Here is a 22,663-nt window from a genome sequence, read left to right as displayed (position 1 = left end):
GGAGCAATTTCAGGCTGAAAGCCACCAGTAATATCTAGTGTGGTGCCCTGCACGGGAGTGAAGTGGAGTAGGAATCTGTGTTTGCTACTTATGATACACTGATTTGCAGTGCCTGTTGCTTTCCTGGACTAAGGTTTCTTTTATGTTCTGCAATAATAAAGAATGCTTTCAAAGCCAAAAAATCAATTTATTGAAAAGAAACACAACACAACTGCTTGAGAAACACAAAGGGCAAGGGGTTGGGGTGGGAACGGTACAATCACAGATTTGCATGTGTCCTGTCTGGAGTGCTGTGCAATGCGTGCTGCACTTCAGGATGGCTATACTGCATAGTGATGGGGGTTGAGTGCAGTGGGTAAGGGTCGTAGTTTTCAGGGCTGGGTGGTGAAGCTACAGGTGTTGGAGGCAGCTGGTGGCGGTAAGAACCTGGAGGTTGGGGAAAGTGGGTTGGAGGTGACATGGAGGCACAAGGGAAAGAGTTTGGGGACAAGGGCTGCAGGGGGTTGGGGGCGCGCACGGTAGTGCTCCGACTGCATGGCTACGAGCACCTGGATAGAGTCCGCTTGACACTCCATTATGCGTGCTTTGCTACCAGAGCACTGCGCTTTTGTGCCAGCGCTCCTCATTCTGCTGGCAGATCCTCCTTTCACTGTCCCGCCACTCTTGCACTTTTTGATTTTCATTAGTTGAATGCTGCATGACTTCATGCAGCATGTCCTCTTTGCTTTTACGTGGCCTCTTCCTTATTCTTTGCAGCTTCTCGGCCATTGATAACACGGACGGATGAGATCTCAAGGTTGCATCTGTAAAGGCAAAATGCAACACTTAACAGAGGTAGCATTGTTCACACCAGACAGAGCCATGATTCCCCCATACTTAAGGAGGGCAAGCACAGTCTACACAATAGCATAATTTGCCTGTCCCAAAGCGAGCGCACATAACCCCAGGAACCCCAAAATGGTGAGTAAGCACAGGGTCAAGCGTGACTGATTGTTTCACGGTTGTACTGTCCTCTGGGTTTCTGTGCCTTGGGGAGAGCCAACAGCTGCAGGGGAGCCCTATACTGAATACTGTCCCCACATTTTCCACAGGAGTTCATCCTGCAAGATATCTCACTGCTGAGGGTGACCAGGGAAGGAAGGGAGGGTCTTCTACTACAATGCGGCTTCCACCCTGGCCCATATGCAGCTTGCCTGTGTGTAGCAATGTTCCCCCCATCCCTCACGGCACAGTGGCACGGACATGTTAGCCTGACTGGGACAAGGACCACAGTGGCTCTCCCACAAAACCTGCGCAAGTGCATTGCCCAAGTTCTGGGTGAGACCTTTGAAGAGATCACTGAGGCCAGTTACCGCGATGTCAGAGAGCACATCAACGCCCTGTTCCGCATCTAAGCATGCATGCAGCCCTAAGCCACCTCACCCCAAGAGCCCACACCTAATAACTTCCTTCCCAAAATAAAAGCCACTTACTGGGAACCTCCTCTGGTGTTTGTCCTTCTCCAAGCACCGGCCGCTGCAACCGGCTACCTTCCTCCTGGCTTGAGAACAGCTCCTGGGTGCATGCATCTAGGGATTCCAGGGTGTCTTCCTCCGCTGGAGCACCCTCGCTCCCGCTTTGCTCCTCCTCATCCTCCTGTCTTGTTGCACTGACCTCTGAGGTGTCCATGGTGGTCCCTGGAGTGGAGGTTGGGTCGCCCCCAAGTATCGTGTCCAGCTCTTCGTAGAAATGGCAGGTCGCGGGGGCAGCACCGGAGTGGCAGTTTGCCTCTCAGGCTTTGTGGTCAGCATTCTGCAGCTCCTTCACTTTAATCCTGCACTGCAGTGCGTCCTGGTCATGGCCCCTTTCCAGCATGGCCCTTGATAATGCCCGAAGATATAATTTCTGTGGCTGGAGCGCAGCTGGGACTGGACAGCTTCCTCCTCCCAAACATTGAGGTCCAGCACCTCGCCATTGCTCCATACTGGGGATTGCCTGGCGGGTGGAGGCATGGTTACCTGGAAAGATTTGCTGAGAGCACTCCATGCCTAGCTGAGCAAACAGGAAGGGGATTTTCAAAATTCCCAGAGTATTTAAAGGGCGGGTCTGACGGTTGGTCACCTGAGGGCAGGGCAGCAGAGTTCAAAGTGATGACCAGAGTGGTTAGAACAGGGATTGTGGGATACTTCTGAAGGTCGATCACAGCGCACTAACAGACCAGGGCGTCCACACTGGCACCGCAGCACTCCAGCGGTGGTGCAGCAAATGTTATTACACTTGCCGAGGTGGAGTAACAGCAGTGCTGTAGCCACGGAGACAGATCACTCTACCTGTCTTGCCAGTGTGGATGGGGAGTGAGCTAGGGTATCTGGGGCTCCTTTATTGCGCTGTAACTCGCAAGTGTAGCCAAGCCCTTTGTTTCTAATACAATGGCATTTGTTCTTGTTCTTAAAGATACATTGTTGTTTGCCTTTAGACTTTTCAACACAAAAGAACAAATGCACGCTTTCTTTGTGAATCCTGAAGTGAATCCTGAAGACTTGTGCAGCCTTAGCAGAGTTTATTCTCCATGATGTAAATCTTCAGTGAAGGAAAAACATCCATCTGTGCTGAGTATTGTCATCCAAATTGTGTAGAAAATCCCTCAACCTCCATGGTTGACTTTTGTTCTTGTTTGTAAATTCAGCTCTGATTCGTCTTCCATTAAAGATAACCTTATATCGCATTCTGTTAGGATAAACATTATTCTAGAAGAGTTAGGTTTCAAAACACATTTCATTTGTAAAGGCTGGTGTTGCAGTGTAGCGAAACAAACCAAGTGGGAAACTTGGCTCTACTTGATATAAACAACTCCAAAAAAGAAAGAAGCACTAAATTTGGGAAAGAACTTGGGGAACTTGTTTCTTAAGTGTTCTGATAACAAAGTGGTTTGAGCTGTATTTATACCACAGTATCATTTCATAGGTAGGGTACCCTTTCTTGTACTTCAATCATTTATATTTTCAGATAACACGGTCTTGTTGTGAACAAACTAAAAAAAAGTTAGCATGAATAGTACATCAGGGGCTTACTCCTACTCCCACTGAAGCTGGTGTCAAGACTCCCATTCATTTGAGTGGTGCAGGGTCAAGTTCTAATTTAGTTTGAGATTCTGAATGACATTTGAATATTCTCTCTTTTATTATTATGCAGAGCTTATTCTAGCATAATGACAACATACAACAAGTGGTGCAGAAGTTGAAATAAACATAATGGAAATATGGTATTTTCTCCTTGGTTAATGTTGCAATTGGTTATATCATGCCTCATATACATATCACAGACATAGAAGAAATATATGACATAATCTTTATACGATAAATTGGATTAATCCTAGATCTTTGGCTACCTCACATGCACCTGGCCTACTAATTCGTCTCTGCTTTGTATACACCAAACCTTTGAGCTGCTTCAGTCACTGTTGAAAAGATCTCACAAACACAGCCTGTTGGAGGGAGATTTACTATTTTCTCCCCAGAGGTAGAACTTATTCCCTTACTTTCATAAGTGCTGGAACTAGGGGTGCTGGGGGTGCTGCTGCACACCCTAGCTTGAAGTGGTTTCCTTCATATACTGGGTTTACAGTTTGGTTCAATGGCTCTCAGCACCCCCGCTGTACAAATTGTTTCAGCACCCCTGCTTACTTTCTTCCCTCCCCCTGAAAAAATTACCAGTCCAAGATGCAGACTGGTGGATTTAAGGTCCAGTATCTTTGACCCTCTGTGACAGAGCAACTTGACATTGAAAGTTTGGAGTCTCAGAGAAGAAAAAAACAAGTTTTTAACAAGCAGGGCTTATTCCCCTATTTATTTATTAGGCCTCCAGTCTAGGTGGGTCAGGGCTCCCCTTTCATGCCAGTGTAACCAGACTAAGACGGTCCAGTTTCAGGAAAAAGACTATGAAGCAGGCCCTGGGAGGCCTGTCAGTGAAAAACAGGTATTTTTCATTTACAGAGTGGGAAAAATTATGCCTGCCTGTCAATCTTCTTTTTTGCAAGGCATGCTGGGAAGGGGAAGTCTCTGGGGCCCTATAAAATGCAGACACTTGACAGTCAGCACCTTCAGCTTTCTTGGAGGAGGTCTCTTGTGTGAAAGACCTTTTTAGTTGTATATAGATGATTCTGAAAACTGTCTTACTGACCACTTTGGGTAACTCTTTTATGTAATCTTTTGTCTGGGAGCTATTGGGGATCTCCTGCAAGGTTGCTGAGTGCCCTTAACTCCATTTGCGGTCGATGGAGCCCATGAGATTGGACCCCTTGAGACTGCCAGACCAAAGAACCCCCGGCTCAATTTCCTAGTGAAAAGACTGTCTAACTGACAGATCTGAAAATTTAACTCAACCTGGGATCTGGGAGTCAAGCTGGATCTTTCCTGCTCATATGGCCATCCTCAATAATAATGATTTCACAGGCCACCTCTGCAGCTTCGCTCTGTGCAGAGGAATTGTGCACCTGTGATGCAATTGTTTTCAGTGGAGTTATGGAGCTGTAACTGTCTTCTGTGTGATTGTGGAGGTATAAAATGAGAGCACAATCAAGCTCTTCAGTTGGAATTTGCTCTACAGTTCTATTGATGCCCAAGTAGGAATGGAATCCAGCTCACTCTTTTAGGTGAGCTGGTTCTGCAAGGTAAACAGGAGTAAAAATTTTATTTAAAGTCAGCAGATACAGCTCTCAGTACATGCAGGGGGAAGATATGGTGAGTCAGAAAGTGCCATTTTTCCATACTCGCTTTATAGAGTAGACTCACCAAAGCCTGCTTAATGGCAACTTCTGTTTCTCACAGCTTTTCCTTCCACTAGCGGGAAGTTTTATGTGACTTGCAACTAGCTGAAAATAAAATTGCCAAAGCAGCGGTGTTTGGGGTGTTTATGTCTGTACATGCTCTGAGAGAGAGAGAACTACCTTAGGTTCTATGCAAGAATCAAAAAATTACCTGGATCTAGGCATATAGGACAGAATTACTTCCAGTTATTCTGGAAAGCCTTTCAGATAGGCTTCTGAGTCTAGAGAGCTGCTAGCCCACAAACACGTGAAGGATTAGAAAGGAAATCAAAGTGGGCTCACTGGATAATGGCTACTAAATTCAAGTCTCAGAGGAACAGCCGTGTTAGTCTGTATTCGCAAAAAGAAAAGGAGTACTTGTGGCACCTTAGAGACTAACCAATTTATTTGAGCATGAGCTTTCGTGAGCCACAGCTCACTTCATCAGATGTGTACCGTGGAAACTGCAGCAGACTTTATATACACACAGAGAATATGAAACAATACCTCCTCCCACCCCACTGTCCTGCTGGTAATAGCTTATCTAAAGTGATCAGCAGGTGGGCCATTTCCAGCACAAATCCAGGTTTTCTCACCCTCCACCCCCCCACACAAATTCACTCTCCTGCTGGTGCTAGCCCATCCAAAGTGACAACTCTTTACATAATCAAGTCGGGCTATTTCCTGCATAGATCCAGGTTTTCTCACTTCCCCCCCCACCCCCAAACACACACAAACTCACTCTCCTGCTGGTAATAGCTCATCTACACTGACCACTCTCCAAGTTTAAATCCAAGTTAAACCAGAATATCTGGGGGGGGGGGGGGGGGGGGGTAGGAAAAAACAAGAGGAAACAGGCTACCTTGCATAATGACTTAGCCACTCCCAGTCTCTATTTAAGCCTAAATTAATAGTATCCAATTTGCAAATGAATTCCAATTCAGCAGTTTCTCGCTGGAGTCTGGATTTGAAGTTTTTTTGTTTTAAGATAGCGACCTTCATGTCTGTGATTGCGTGACCAGAGAGATTGAAGTGTTCTCCGACTGGTTTATGAATGTTATAATTCTTGACATCTGATTTGTGTCCATTTATTCTTTTACGTAGAGACTGTCCAGTTTGACCAATGTACATGGCAGAGGGGCATTGCTGGCACATGATGGCATATATCACATTGGTGGATGTGCAGGTGAATGAGCCTCTGATAGTGTGGCTGATGTTATTAGGCCCTGTGATGGTGTCCCCTGAATAGATATGTGGGCACAATTGGCAACGGGCTTTGTTGCAAGGATAAGTTCCTGGGTTAGTGGTTCTGTTGTGTGGTATGTGGTTGTTGGTGAGTATTTGCTTCAGGTTGCGGGGCTGTCTGTAGGCAAGGACTGGCCTGTCTCCCAAGACTTGTGAGAGTGTTGGGTCATCCTTTAGGATAGGTTGTAGATCCTTAATAATGCGTTGGAGGGGTTTTAGTTGGGGGCTGAAGGTGACCGCTAGTGGCGTTCTGTTATTTTCTTTGTTAGGCCTGTCCTGTAGTAGGTAACTTCTGGGAACTCTTCTGGCTCTATCAATCTGTTTCTTTACTTCTGCAGGTGGGTATTGTAGTTGTAAGAAAGCTTGACAGAGCTCTTGTAGGTGTTTGTCTCTGTCTGAGGGGTTGGAGCAAATGCGGTTGTATCGCAGAGCTTGGCTGTAGACGATGGATCGTGTGGTGTGGTCAGGGTGAAAGCTGGAGGCATGCAGGTAGGAATAGCGGTCAGTAGGTTTCCGGTATAGGGTGGTGTTTATGTGGTCAGTTTAGATGAGCTATTACCAGCAGGAGAGTGAGTTTGTGTGTGTTTGGGGGTGGGGGGGAAGTGAGAAAACCTGGATCTATGCAGGAAATAGCCCGACTTGATTATGTAAAGAGTTGTCACTTTGGATGGGCTAGCACCAGCAGGAGAGTGAATTTGTGTGGGGGGGTGGAGGGTGAGAAAACCTGGATTTGTGCTGGAAATGGCCCACCTGCTGATCACTTTAGATAAGCTATTACCAGCAGGACAGTGGGGTGGGAGGAGGTATTGTTTCATATTCTCTGTGTGTATATAAAGTCTGCTGCAGTTTCCACGGTACACATCTGATGAAGTGAGCTGTGGCTCACGAAAGCTCATGCTCAAATAAATTGGTTAGTCTCTAAGGTGCCACAAGTACTCCTTTTCTTTTAAATTCAAGTCAGCTCTCAATACCAAGCTTCATGTTATAATAACAAAACATCTTTGTGGATGGGATTTTCAGAAGTGCTATGCCCTAGTTTAATTCCACTTTCATTGCCATGGAACTACCACTGACTTCAATGAGAGCAGACCAGACCATAGTGTTGAGCACTTTTGCAAGTTCCACCCACCTTGCAGCTGCAGTTTGCCCTGAGCCTCCTAGCAGAGAAGCCGTTCTGTCCTACAGCAGCGTCAGCCATAGGGAGCTCTGAGACCCATTTGCAGAAGGAAATAAAGTACTCACAAGTGCTAAAATATTAAATCTCACACTTTTAAATGTCAAAATGTTCCTAACCCTGTCTCTGGAAAATACAGAGACTTTTTTCACCCAATTTATATTTTTTAAAAATCTTGGATTATGTTAAAAATCAAAATTAAGTGAAGAAATTCTGGGGAATGCGTTCATTTTTAAAAACCTTGTTCCTGACTACAGTGAGACTAAAATAAAGAATGATGGATGAAGTTTTGTATGGTTATACATTTCCAGTAACAACATATATGTCAAAACCTTTAGAGTGCATCCAATCTGCTATGGACTTGTGGCCTGTTCTATAAAATGCAGAGCTGGTGGGAAAAATTCCTATTAAAGTATTTTTATGTCAGAATTCACCAATTTGTCAAAATTGAAACCTTTTTGAGGAGATGGTTTGATTTTGAAAAAATACTGCACTTAGAGTGTGTCTGTGTCATGTTTCTGAGGAGAAGAGACCACAATGGCCAAACATAGAAAGTGCCCTTTTTAAAGGGATTGGAGGAAGGTTTCTGAGCCAGCAATAAAATCTGTGACATGTGACAAAGCTGGCTAATTTGCATGAACATCACCCAATATCTTGTGTATATCTTTTTTTTGGGTTGAAACCCTTCTCTTCCTGCTATGGTACATCGGCTGTTCTGAGACACTATGTCACGAGAATGGTAAGATAGCATCTTATCTTACAGGGAAATATGTTTTAGTAAGTTTTAAGAAAAAGATTAGGTAATTACAGTATATGAATAAGAACAGCATTTGCAGTAGACTATGTAAAATAACAGACTATTCTTCTTAGTTTGGGGCACAAATGGCTCACCAGCTGGAGTCAAGAAGAAAAGTCCATTGTGTTTACAGTATCACACAGTACATTTATGGGTTTCTTGCTTGCTCTGAAGCAATGAACATTGGCTGCTGTTAGACAGTAAGTTGATATGGTTTGTACTGCTATTTCTAAAATGAATATAAATTAAATGTAATTATTCTCATATGTTCTGTTTCAGGGAAAACTGAGGCTGTAATCAAAAACTTCAGCCCACACTACCAACGCCAGTATGCTGTTGCTTTTTGTGAGCACATACAAAATGAACTGGAACAGCACCAAGACTTCCAGTCTCAATTCCTGAAAACCAAGGTAACATGAGATCTTAGGGGAATCCTAGGTTCTATGATGTTGCCTGACAGCTCTGCCCTGCTAGCACAGAAACAGCCAGACCTTATTAACATAGCTATCTTAAATATACACAAAATGCACTCTGAAACTCAAGATTATATCTGTAATCAAGAGGCAGAATTTCAGAAGTGCTGACCACCCGCAACTTCAGTTAAAGTCAGTGAAAACAGCAGATACTCAGGACCTCTGAAAATCAGGGCCAAAATATCCTAACTGTGACATATAGTTAAGAAATAAATAATGTATTTCCATTTTCCTTACTTATATTTTTGGATATCTTTTTAATGGCCTGTAAATTTGGACACAAAACATCTTGGGTGCATCTCTTTTACAGTTAAACCCATGTTACCAGATGTGCCCTTTACTTTGGGGTATGCTCATTTATTAGGGTTACTCTTCGATGTGGGGGGGGGAGTTCTGTAATTCTATTAATGTACTGCTTATGTCACTTGTGTGTTCATGTGGAGCTCTACTCCTTACAGCTGCTAGTCCCCTCCCAATGGAGCTCTCCTGCACTACCTAGGTTCCCCAGGACTGGGTTCCTCCAGCCCTAGAGCTAGATGAATATGCGCGCACACACTAACAGAGCAAGTCTGAGCGGACCAGGTTAATCAGCACTCTCAAGCTGATCCCCTCATATGTCCCGGTACTCAATGGGCTGGGTTAAGCAGCACCTTCAAGCTGAGAGAGAGAGCATTAGATTTGTTTATGGGTAAACTGATGACTTAAGGGTTTTATTTAGGCTAGACAATAGGAGCTGATCACTCTTGGCTACGGGTGGTGTTTTCTTCCAGGGAGTTCACAATACAACTAGGCTGCTTCAGTATTTTGGATATCGATCAAGGATTTATTACTAGAATTGGTCTGATAATGGCTGAGCTGGGTGTGTGCAGGCGTATGTTCATTAACGTGTGGAGCAGAGATTTCCATGATGCAGTGTGTCCCTGCTTTTCTGATCCCAGAGTTCAGTGCAGTCTCCATTCTGCATGCAAATTGAGATGTCTCCCCATCCCATCTTTCATGCAGATGAGGCTAGGGGAGTTGTCTCTGTATTCCATTCTGTATGCTAATGGAGAAGTCTTAATCTTGTCACCTTTGTCAGGAGTAGTCTAGGTGTGTCTCCCATCTGCCCTTCATTGCTCTATGCAAGCCTTCTCTCTGATCGGTTTTGGTTCAAGGTGGGGGGTGTCTTTCACGAGTCAGACTGGATACTGTGCCCTGGTTCCCCAAAAACACAGAGCTGACTGGTATCACCCATGTATGTTTAAAGCTATGGTGTGTGCATGATTGGATAGATCTGTAACAAAGTTGCAAGTGCAGATGCAATTAGCATCCCAGAACTGTTTTCTTTTTGCACATGGTAGAAATGTTAAAGGTGTGTATAAGTGTGACTTCTATTGCTGTGTTTGAGGCCTTTTGAAAATTTGGCTCTGTTTTTTAGTTTACACATCAAGTAACTTGTATTACGTTTTTGGGGAAGAAAATATTTTGGAATAAGAAAAATACTGGTATGCAGCATACATTTCAACAGGGGTCAAATTTGGTGGGGAGGGGAGGAATAGTGGGGCTCTGACCACTTGCCAAGTTTTGTAGGTATCTCAGGATAAAGACAATACGTTATGGTTAAGGCCAAGAGTCTGTCACAGAAGTCACGGATTCAGTGACTTTCCATGATCTCCATGACTTCTGCAGCTGGCAGGTGGCTCTGACCCCAAGGCCAGCTGCACTCCCCCCCACTCCCCATAACAATGGCGGTCCTGGGGCTCCTCCTGCCAGCAGTGGCTGCCGCAGTCCAGGGCTGCACCCCGCCAGCAGTGTCGGTGACAGTCCTGATCCGATGGGGCCGTCCTCTGCCAGCAGTGGCGGTCCTGTGCTGTACCCCCCAGCTCCAGCGGGTGCCCTAGAAGCACCCCCAGCACCAGCAGGCATCTCAGAGATGTCCCCAGCACCTGCCGGTGCCCCAGAGGCCCCCCCAACACCAGCAGACACCCCAGAACTGCCACCCTCCCCAGCACCAGTGAGTGCCCCAGAGTCCCCACACCAGAGCTGCAGCTGTGCCCCTGGAGTTCCCTAGAACACCAAAAGTTTAGTCAGGGGTATATAGTACAAGTCATGGCCAGGTCACGGGGACGTGAATTTTTGTTTCTTGCTCGTGAACTGCCCATGACTAAATCTGAGCCTTAATTACAGTGGAAGTTTCTGTGGGAGAGTTAGCCAAATCTGTAAACCATGCCTGCAGGATTCCATAGGAAAGGCCAACACATGTCAAACTAATTCATGGAATAATCTAAAGAAGCATGCATGTATGGTTTTGATAAGGGAACGAAATGCAGAGAAATTGACCTTAATTGAGAGATGGGTGCTCACCTAAGTATTTCACTTGATTTGGCCTGAAATCACAAGTCCTCGCCTTGAGAGGTGTGAAACCTCATAGTTTATACTGCTTATGTGGGTTGGCTAGGCAAAGAGCCAGCACTCAAACACAAGTATTGCCCTTCGAAAAGATATATATGTAATAGCGACAGCAAAGCCAAAAAAAGTATAAATGAAAGAAACGTGAAATATTTTATGCCCACAGAATTGATTCTTTCAATCATAAAGTTAGTCTCCAAAATAAAATGGTCTTTTAACATGTAATGGAGAAGCACCTGGGAACAATGGGCCAGCTCTGCTGCAGAACTGACATCTAAAACAAAAGATAATTAATGAATTTGCTAATCTTACCACCATGAAAACTGAAAGGTTAATAAGAACTCCTCTACAACAGAGATCTAGAAATAAGTTTTGAGAGAATTAGGCCCACGAGCGCCCGACCCTCTGAAGCCATCTGAATTCAATTACCTGGGTTGCATCTACTTGATTCAAACAGATGAGCCTAATCCTGAGTTTCAAGAGAAGGCCCAAAGAACCCCCAGATGGTCCTTGCTAATATGCCCTCTGGAAAATTTAGAAGGAAAACCTTCAAAATAGCCAGTATTTGTGCAAAATGCTTTCATATCTGGTCACTTTCTTTTCAGCCCCCTGTGGAATCTGGGATGATCTTATATGAAGCAGAGTTGTTGCATTTTGCTGAAGATCTGAAGAAGTGGAAGGAGAGATATATTGTGATCAGGAATGACTATGAAGTGCAGAGCTTTGAGAGCAAAGAGGTAAAGTTGCTCTAGGGTGACCAGATGTCCCAATTTTATAGGGACTGGCCCAATATTCAGGCTTTGTCTTATATAGTTATCTGTTATCCCCCCATCCTCTGTCCCAATTTTTCACACTTGCTATCTGGTCACTCTAAGCTTCACTCTCACATGTTACTGCTCCCGTGTGGAGTTGGTAACATGTAATTGGGTCTGTTGTACCTCATTCTTTCTGTTCGATTTTAAAAAATTACTGAACTCAATATTCTGAAACTTGTCGATAATCTGAATAGGAGTGGATTCTAGGTTAACACAGATGCTGTTTTATTACAAATGGATCAACTTCTGTCCTCAGATAAGCAGGTGCAACATCCATTAAGCACTTTTCATTTATCAAATGTTTTGCAAGTATTTACAATTAATCTTCACAAGACTTCTGTCTTCCCCATATATATCCATCTATCAACATTTCTAAGGTGTCTATCACTGTAGTACCAAACCGGTGTTTCTGGAACTGCAATTTAACTAGCAATTTATCTGCTGATTCCCATATACCACTGTGCAGCTTTCTGTTTAGCTGGAATGTTGGACCTGCAATAGTGCCGATGTCCAAACTAGTTTTAGCCATCAGACTAAGTAGATATAGCTTGAAAGTTTCACAGTGCCAGATAAGCAGTACCAAAGGGCCATTTTTGTACACATTTTGCTGACCTTTTTACACTTAAACATTATTCAGATTTGATGCTTTCAGGAAATAGATCTGAATTTAGCCCACCAAAACTGCTGTCTTTAGAGAGGATCTATGAACTAGTTCAGGGGCGGGCAAAGTTTTTGGCCTGAGGGCTGCATCAGGTTTCCAAAATTGTATGGAGGGCCAGTTAGGGGAGTCTGGGCCTCCCCATACAGCCAGGCATGGCCCAGCCCCCGACCCCTATCCAACGCCCCCTGCTTCTCGCCCCCGATGGCTCCCCCTGGGACTCCTACCCCATCCACCACCCCCTGCTCCCTGTCCCCTGATCACCCCTGGACCCCTCACCCCTGACTATCCTCTGCCGCCCCATCCAACCCCTCCTCTCATTCCTGACTGCCCCCCTGGGACCTCTGCCCCCATTCAACCCCCCTGTTCCCCACCCTCTGACTGCCCTGCCCCCTGACAACCCCCCCCAAACTCCCCTGCCCTCTATCCAACCCCCCCGCTCTCTGCCCCCTTACCGCGCTGCCTGGAACACTGGTGGCTGGCGGCGCTACAGCTGCGCTGCCGAGCTGGGCCAGCCACGCACCGCACAGCACAGAGCACCGGGTCAGGCAGCCGTGCCGCCCGGCTGGAGCCAGCCACGCCACCGCGCAGCACAGAGCACCGGGTCAGGCAGCCGTGCCGCCCGGCTGGAGCCAGCCACGCCACCGCGCAGCACAGAGCACCGGGTCAGGCAGCCGTGCCACCCGGCTGGAGCCAGCCACGCCACCGCGCAGCACAGAGCACCGGGTCAGGCTGGGCTCTGCAGCTGCGCTGCCCCAGGAGCTCGCAGCCCTGCTGCCCAGAGCACTGCGCCACCGGCACAGTGAGCTGAGGCTGCGGGGGAGGGGGAACAGCAGGGGAGGGGCCAGGGGCTAGCCTCCCGGGGCCAGGAGCTCAGGGGCCGGGTAGAAGGGTTCCGCAGGCCAGATGTGGCCCGCGGGCAGTAGTTTGCCCACCTCTGTACTAATTCCATGTAAATGAATTGGGGATATGTTATAGGCTGAGACTACCATTTTTAAAATCTTTATTTTGATCTTTCTCTCTCATGTACCTCCCCCACCAGGCATATCAGAAGGGAGTCAGCCCTAAATATCGTATTCTTCCTGCAGGAGGCAAAGTACTGACCTTAGAAGAAGATTACAATTTGCTGTCTGATAAGCATTTTCCAGACCCAATTGGTAAGCATTGTCAAAAACTGAAATGCGATATTTCAACTTTTTTCCACAAAGTCTTTTTTTTAGACCTTGAGGCTATGTTTTAAGCAACGTAACAGAAGATGGGTGCTCCATGTTTTCCATTATCGAAACATAATTCCAGAAGACCACACACTACATGCTATTAATTAATGAATAAGTACTGGATACTTGTTGTCATGCTGTCACTACAAAATAGTTTTGTGAACTGCACAAAGCAAAACCACAAGCAGACTAGAAAATACCTCTTCCATATTTTACTTATCCCCATCATTGGATGTCAGTTGTTTCCCTTTAAAGGCACTTGATTGGGTGTCCTACACACAAATAGAAGGGAAGTTGTTAATTGTAGATACAGTGGAGTCGCATCAGACACACATTTTACTTACGCGAATTCAACTATACGCGCTCAACAAAAAAAAAGAAAAATAACAATAACTTGCAGCAGTGGAGTCGATGGGAGAGTGCTCGGGGGTCAATTTATCGCGTCTAGACTAGATGCGGTAAATTGATCCCCGCTGGATCGATTGCTGTCCACTGATCCGGTGAGCATCTCTCTGTGCTGAGTGTGATTCTAGTGTTTAAAGATACGTATTTTTCATACAACATGCCCCCTAAACACAAGCCAACTACTTCATCTGGTGCTCAACCGAAGAAACAGTGATCTGTTCCAATGCTGGAGGAAAAACTGGCTATGTTGGACTTATTGAGAGACGGTATGTCGGTCTCCAACATGGCACGTAAATATGGCTGCAACGAATCTAGCATCCGTGGCATCAAGATTCAAGAGAGAGAAATTCGTCAAGCTGTGGCATCGAGTGCTCCAATAACTGCTAAGGTGACGAGCCAGGTGTGTGATAGGACTTTAGTGAAGACTGAAAAGGCATTAAACTTATGGCTGGAAGACATGAACCGTAAACGGGTGCCTATCAATGGCAACACGTTGCGAGAAAAGGCTCTTAGCCTCTATGCGCTGTTCAAACCTCCTGCCGAAGAGGAACAGCCTTCTGATGAGAAGAAATTCAAAGCCAGCCAGGGTTGGTTTAACAGTTTTAGGAACCGCTTCAACCTCAAAAACGTGCAGACTACTGGTGAAGCTGCATCTGCCAATGAAGAGGCAGCAAAAGCTTACCCTGAACAATAAAAGAAAATCATAGAAGAAAAGGGCTATCTTCCGGAACAAGTTTTTAATGCTGACGAGACTAGGCTCTTCTGGAAAAAAATGCGCAACCGCACTTACACTTCGAAATCAGAAAGACAAGCCCCTAGCTTCAAAGCAGCTAAAGACCGTGTGACTGTGTTGTTTTGTGGCAATGCAGCTGGGCATTTAATAAAGCCAGGCTTGCTCTACAGGGCTGAAAATCCCCGTGCCCTAAAAGACAAGAACAAAAATCTCCTGCCTGTGTTCTGGCAATCAAATAAAAAGGCATGGGTGACGGCAGGATTATTTCTGGATTGGTTCTACAGGTGTTTCATTCCGGAGGCCAAGCAGTACCTTGAAGAGAAAGGACTTGACTTTAAAGTGTTGCTGATCATAGACAATGCTTCTGGCCATCCTGAGGCACTCTGGTTTGCGCATAATGACATTGAAGTCGTCTTTCTCCCTTTTTTATTCTTTCATTCTTCCGTCTCTCTCTCTCTTTAACTATACGTGATTTTCGCCTCACGTGCTGACTTTAGAACCTAACCCCTGTGTAAGATGCGACTCCACTGTAATAGCTCCACATTATTTTGTATTGCTTATACACCACAATGATTTTTCCTCCCATGAAAATGAAGAAAGCTCTAAATCTAAGGGGCCAGATGTGGATTGGAACAGCTGAGGAGGGGGATAAGGGACACAGGTGTCTTTCCATCACCTTTCTGACCTCTAAGTCTTTTCAGTGCTGCACTAACTTGTGACTGTTGGCCCAGGATTGCCAGAGGCAGCATGGTCCTAGAATACCTGCTAATATAAATAAATAATAATAGTAATCATACAGCAGCGTTAGGCCATCTGGGGACTCTTCTATACAAAGAGTTCCTAGCTGCCTTTTTCTGGCAGGTCTGTCCCCTTTGTGCCAGTCAAAGATCTGGCTTTGTGAGTTTAACATCTTTACTCCAAGCAAAGTCTCTAAAGAGACTGTAAATGGAATTCCCAGTTGCACACTGCGAAGCATAGATACAATGACTTTTATTCTACTTAACTATAAATGGAGTTCTACAATATCTGTGTGAACAATAAGCCGGTCTAGATGTTTTAAGGGACCTTATTTGATCTGTCCAAGAGCACAGAATTCACAGAGCTTTTAGAAGATAGTGCATCAGGGCTTAAATGGAAGGAAAAGTGGGGGTAAGGAAATGCACACTCTTCCTTTTTGTTAAATATAATTTGATCAATACATTATACAGAGGAGACAGTAGGGAAAGAAATGAGAATTCCCCATGCTTAATTTTTTTTTACCATGAAAGCCCTGCTGCCTACCTTTCATAATCCATCTAAAATTATGATTCTCCAAGGTGCCTAAACTTTGCCCATTTGAGGACTGTATCTAAGTTGAATACAAACAAATGCCTCTGTAATATGGAAGTGCCACCTGCAGAGATTGCAGGTCCCAGGCATGCAATGCTGCAACCTGATCTGAATGACCATTTTCTTGGATCAAGAAGACGTGTACTTTTCCTAGGACAGACCTCCATGATAAAGAAGAAATATTATTTGAGAACCTTAATGGATTTATTTCTCCTATAGCTTTAATCACAAGGTAAAAATGTTTTTTAAACTGGCCGGAAAAGCCCAGAAACTTGTTTTAAACCAGATATTTCTATTTATGTATGTATATATATATGTATGTATTTATTTATTTAGCTTCTAATGAGAAGGAAAATGCCCAGGCATTTGTTCTCCTGCCAAAAGAGTTTCCAGTTTACCTGTGGCAGCCCTACCTCAGACACAGCTACTACTGTTTTGAGGATCCAGAAGCTCAGAAACAATTTAGTGCAGTGCTGAACGACTGTGTCAGACACTTAAACCAAGGTAAGTACAACAATGGCTTCCTGTTGTGTACCCTTACTTGTGGTTAAGCCTGATTAGCCTACTGTAAGATCCATCTTGTGGAAAAATAAAATATTATGGAAGTCCCATTCTCTTCTCGGAGGTGCTTCCTTGTAAGTGCCTTGAGTAAAACCTATATTAATGTAGATCATTTTCTTTCAGTGCTACAGCTAAATCTGGTTTAAGTTAAGCTATATTTTAGCAAGTACAAGCACGTTACATTTTAATAGGATTCAAGCAGTTATTCAACATGGCTTTTAATAGTTGTAGTGTGCTTGGATGCAAAACACGTTAGCCTCTTTGAAATGGTGTTCCAATTCCTCATGGGAATTTAAAACCTGTACCATAAAGTAAAACCATCCAAAGAGTTTATTGGACTCCTACTGTATTATGTATACATGGTCTACTGGACATATGATGTATGCTGGCAGCAAGATGAGAATCTGATGCATGCTATTTAACCGAGTTTTAACACTATAAACATTTTTGCTCAAATGTTATAGAAATCATATGTTAGTGATCATATTGAGATAATTATGGTGCATCAATGATGGTTAGAATTTGTTTTCTTTGGGGGAAGCTCACCCTTCCGCTGATGGCAGCGCAAGGGCTATGCACCAATTAAGACCTCCCGGTAGAACCTGAGTGGTGCATTCACTCTCTGATTTTTCTCAATACTTGGGACTAAAAGGCTTTTTTAAAACTATGAGTTCACTATGAGTATAATTGGTGGGAGTATTTTTTTACATTGACTTCAGTGGGAGCAGAATCAATACCTGCAAAAAAGAAATGATTTAAAATCTTCGAGATAGCTGTACTGAGGTGGGTATCCAAAGGGAGTGAGTGCCACATCCAAAGGATTACTATATCAAATGCTTGTTTACTTGTTGTTCTAGGTTGTAAAGATAAAACCCCGGGAAGATGGCTGGGGCCAAAGCACAGATAATGGTCAGAGCAAGACTTAATGAATAATGATCAAATATAGGCAGATCCCTCACTGTCCAAAAACTAAACTGGATTACCTTAAAACGTAGCAACTGCTCTCTTAAAATAGGCAGCCACTGAAGAGAAAATAGGGTCCACATTTGTCTATAGGGCCTTTATTGCATCATGCCTGAAAGTTCTCTCTTGAAAGTTGTGCTTGCTTTGCAATTACAACAAAAGTAAAATGTTGGCTGGTTTACAGTGAGGTGTCAGTTGAGGATACTTCTTAAAGGCTTGCTGAAAAGATGAAGAAGTCCTGACCTCATCAGTTTCATAAGGAGTTCTTAGAGCTGCTAATGGTTTTCATAGGGCAATATTAAGAGGTTTCAGTATTGTCCAGGGGTCGGCAACCTTTCAGAAGTGGTGTGCCGAGTCTTCATTTATTCACTCTAGTTTAAGGTTTTGAGTACCAGTAATACATTTTAACGTTTTTAGAAGGTCTCTTTCTGTAAGTCTATAATACATAACAAAACTATTGTTGTACGTAAAGTAAATAAGGTTTTTAGAATGTTTAAGAAACTTCATTTAAAATTAAATTAAAATGTAGAGCCCCCTGGACCAGTGGCCAGGATCCGGGCAGTGTGAGTGCCACTGAATCAGCTCACATGCTGCCTTTTGGCACGCGTGCCATAGGTTGCCTACTCCTGGTATAGTCACTATTGAAAAATTTCAGCATTTAACAGCTTCCATGTAGTGCTATTGAAGACCTCAGTATTTCTATATATTTAAGATGAGAAATAGCAGCAGTATCTCAGCTACCACTGTTTGGTAATGGTTGGTAAAAGTCTAAATTCTAGTGGTGAATGTATGTGAAGTTTCCACTGCATAAACATTGGCTGAAGGTACAATATTATTGATTTATTTTTTCTGCAGGAACCCTTCTGAAAATACTAGGGTATTGCATGTTAATGATCCAAAATACTGCAGCTTACAGGAACAATTACGCACTGGGTTTTTTGGGGGGCCATTAGTGCACAATACTGCAGATATTTTCTCATGAGAAAACTTTCCAACCTCCAGAGCAGAGGCTGTCATTTGGAGAAGGAATGAGTTTTGACCGTTAGTATCTAAAGAAATGACCAAGGGACAAAAATGTTCATTTAACAGCAAAAGACAGCTTCATTCCTGTCTTCATTCAAGGCTCAGTCCCACTTCTCACTTACTGAGATGTATATTGCAACGTGTTTAACTGATTTTTTTAAGATACGCAACTGTTTGCACCCATGAACTCAATGGTGGTCATAGGCAGATGCTACCTTTGCAGTCACATAAACCCATGAACACCAGGGGGCTACATGCCTCACCAGTAAATAGATGTCATGGATTCTCTCAGGGTTCTGCAGCCTTCCTCTAGGGACCAGGTGTGGGTGGTCAGGCCTAATTGTCAGAGTCAGGAGCATGGAACCTAAGCTGGGGTCAGACCGAGGTGCCAACTCAAGGGTCAGAGATGGAGACACAGTCAGGTACCAAGCCAGGGATCACAGCTGAAGTCAGCATCCAGGGTAGGTTATAGGAGCAGGGACCTGGAGCAAGGCAGGAACCGGGAACAGACCAGGTCTGGGATGAGGAGGGCAGGAATGGAAAGGAACAGGCTGGGAGTCAGGGTTGAGGAGTCAGGCAAATAAGCAGGGTCCATAGCACCAGCTAGTCAGGGATTCACCTAGTTGCTCAGACAACTTCCTGTGCCTCTTTCAGGTTTAAGTAGTGCATCTCAGCCAATCCGTGGGGCTGGATTTCTCCCCAACTCAGGAGCTTCATGGCTGGGGCCCTTTGTGAGCTAGAGCTTTGGTAGCCCCCTTTTCTACTGGTTCAGGTGAGCTGCTGAGTGGCAGCCCCAGTGTGAACATTGCCTGGGGATCTAGGGTTCAAGGCCTATGATCCCTCGTACCTCCTTTCTCTTCCTTCCTTGCTCATTTGCAAGCTAGTACCAGATTTAGTAAGACACCAGCAAGAGATTTTTCTCTGTTCTTTGGTTACCTTGTACAGATCTGGATAAGCTGCACTTCTCTACACAGGTGTAGATATATTAGTGGCTAAAAGCCTAATGTAGAGACAACCTCAGTCACAGGAAGCATAAAGATTTACCAAATTAGGGCCAGTTTTATATATGTGAAAGGCCTCTGTTTCAGAGGAACACGTACGCACTTAGCACTTTCAAGTGTCTTGAAACTATAAAGCTTCAACAAATATTCCATGTATAGCTGCCATCTGAAGCCAATTTCCCACAGCATTCTTAAAACGAAAGTTTCCCCTTGTGGTTTATAATTCTGATTAGTCTGCTCTTTTAGCTGTGATCATACAATACAAAAGTGCTCCAAACTAAAAAGCAATACTTTGGTTCTACAGCGAGTTACAGAATTCACAATAGGGATAGAATCATGTTTTCCTGGCACTGTGTAAGTCGTCTGTGACTTGGATCTTTGTAAGTTTTTGGATTTTGTTTTCCTTCTTATTGCACAAGTATTAACAGACTTGACAGGGCTTTTGGCAGCCTCCATTCTTAACTTAAGTTCACCACGTGCTTTAGGGGACAATCCTGCACTGGCAGATGATGGGAGTAGGTGACCCAATAGGTCTTTTCCATCTTAATGTGTGTGATTCAGTGTTTTATTATATTTCTCACATTTCAGCTGTTGCTGATATATGTGCCTGTTCCATGATTTCTTGCTTGCCTCTCTCCTCTTTCCTGAGGTCAGGCTTTTATCTGATACAAGATTTTTAATGAACACCAAGGCATTTTTACCAAGGCACCTTACATCTGGTTTATTCCCACTCAAGAAACGTATTTGCTAAAAGCAAATCAGAATAAAACATATCATATTCCAGTAGAAGAGCCTGAACATTAAAAACTAAGTAAATTGTAAGCTAATGTTACATAATTCTTATAATCTTACATGCAGTTCCTTGTGAACACATCATTAACAGAAAATGTTGCACTGACCAGCACCCAAAGAACCTTAACTCTTCCCTTGGAGAAAACATTCCTAACAGTTATTTGTGGGAGGAATATTGGTTTATATGCTTTCTCTCTTCTTTGGAAGTCACGGAATCCGTGACTTCCATGACCTCTGTGACTAAATCGCAGCCTTAACAATGACTCACTTAAAGTACTGGACATCAGAATGTCTTTTACTAAGATAAGGAGCATTAGTCAAGGCACCATTCTCCCCAAATCTTCTCAAAAAGTGCTAGGTAGCTTTAACTTTTGCCAGGAGAGCTGTTAGAAAATGGCACCAGGTATCTAGATGCAATGTGTTATCTGAAATTGCCATGCTATTTTCCTGCAAAATGCCATTGGGAATTCTAAAATGAGTTTATAATGCTGTTTTATAGGTGAAAATTCTGTAGTTTGTTTTCTGAAATATTTGTTTTCTTCCAAGACACAAAGTTAATTCCTTCATGCGCACTGTTTCTTGGAGAGTGTGGGGCTGTAGTGAGTCAGCATGTCGTCTTGACAAGGGAGTGCTGCTGGATTTCCTTTTCTAAACTGTTTTAACTGTTTCAGCTTTGTTTAATTTTTTTGGTCATAATTCATAGAATCCAAGGAATAATTACAGTGGGATTTACTGATCACTGTTTCTAGATATGAATCAGCTCAATAGATCATGTTTTCTCTTCCAAAAACCAATTCCTATTGGTGCTGGTGTGTTTGCCCTTCATTTATGCTGATCCATGAGGCTTTCAGGTGATATGGATCAAGCCTGGTGTTCACTAGGAAATTTGGTTAGTATAACTAGGTCGCTCAGGGCTGTGGAAAATCCATGCCCGTGAGCAACACAGTTAAACTGACCTAACCCCTGATGTAGACAGCACTAGGCTGGCTGGAGAATTCTCCCATCAACCTAGCTACAGCCTCTTGGGGACATGGAGTACTTACACCAATGGGAGAACTTCTCCCATCGGCATAGGTAACATTTTCACTGAAGCACTACAGCAGCACAGCTGCAGTGGTACAGCATTGTAAGTGTAGACAAGCACTCAGATTTGAAGTAATCTGATTTTCTTCGTTATCAGTGGTTTGGTTACAACTTTTGCACCTTTTCTGAGTCCAATTCAGCTGCAGTTAAAGAATATTTAAAAATGTTGGGAGTGACTGAACCAGTCAGAACCAGCCATAGTACCAAATAAAACCCCCACTTCAGAACTTGCTGTATGCTTTGCTTTTTTGAAGCAGTCTCCTTTGGCAAATTCAAAACTGTTTGAGAAATATGAGTGTAGTAATCACTCAGCGGTAGGGATCAAAATGGGAGTTGCCCAACTAGATCTTTATAACACAGATCTAATTTGTCAGCTTTCTGGATACATCAGGTTTTATTGTGAGGGCAAATCAAATGCAACTTGATGTTAAGCTATACTTGCTTTCACTTCTCTTTTTTTAGTTGTTTTTTGGAACCAGTATATTTCAAAGTCTGTGTCATACTCTTTCTAGTTCCTTTTCCCCACTGCTAATTGAAGTCTCTGGCAAAAGTGATAAATGTCTGATTGGCTTCACCGGTGCAGAATAAATCTCTGTAGCACCAGTTGGTGTGGGAGAGTGGTCAAGGTAAACAGGGCTGTCCCTAGCTATTTTGGTGCCCTATGCAGCCCCCCCTGGGGGGGCTGTGTGGGGCCCCAGGCCTCCATGGGGGGGAGTGAAGGGGGCTGGCCCAAGGCCTCTGCGGACGGGGGTAGTGGGGGTAGTGGCGGCTGGCGCTCCGGGGCCCTTTAACTCCCCACCGGAGCCCCGCTGCCGCTACCCCAGGGCTTTAAATTGCTGTCTGGGAAAGCCAGTCCCGGTACGGTGCACCTGCTCTTGCCGGTACGCTGTACCAGGGCGTACGGGCTTACTTTTACCTCTGCTCACCAGTAGTTTGAAAGAGGTGGTAGGCTGACTTTAAATTATATTGGTACAATGCCACAAACATGCAAAAAACTCCCTCTACCACCATATCTTTCCTTGTTCCACCAACAGTTTAATAACTAAGGAATGCAGTGGCTTCTTGGGTAAGGTTGCCACCTTTCTAATGGCTGGTAACTGGACCCTGGAGGTCCTGCCCTATGCTTCACCTTTTTCCCCCAAGGCCACACCCCTGCTCTGCTTCTTCCCCTAGGCCCTGTCTCCTTCTCTACCTCCTCTCCCCAGGTCCTGCCACGCTCCACCT

General features: G+C 44.3%; 1 protein-coding gene across 1 annotated transcript in view; it reads left to right on the top strand.

Annotated features, from left to right (window-relative positions):
* NIBAN1 (niban apoptosis regulator 1) overlaps positions 1-22,663 on the top strand; it is a 131,999-nt gene that overhangs the window by 56,153 nt on the left and 53,183 nt on the right. The window contains exons 2-5 of the mRNA XM_048861777.2: positions 8,278-8,408; positions 11,465-11,596; positions 13,375-13,489; positions 16,353-16,520. Coding sequence (XP_048717734.1) covers positions 8,278-8,408; positions 11,465-11,596; positions 13,375-13,489; positions 16,353-16,520 — 546 coding nt within the window. The remainder of the gene's footprint in view (positions 1-8,277; positions 8,409-11,464; positions 11,597-13,374; positions 13,490-16,352; positions 16,521-22,663) is intronic.

This window comes from Caretta caretta, chromosome 8, assembly GCF_965140235.1.
Source record: "Caretta caretta isolate rCarCar2 chromosome 8, rCarCar1.hap1, whole genome shotgun sequence".
In the NCBI taxonomy this organism is placed as follows: Eukaryota; Metazoa; Chordata; order Testudines; family Cheloniidae; genus Caretta; species Caretta caretta.
The sequence above is the reverse complement of the archived record's forward strand: the minus strand, read 5'-3'. Positions and strand labels throughout refer to the sequence as shown.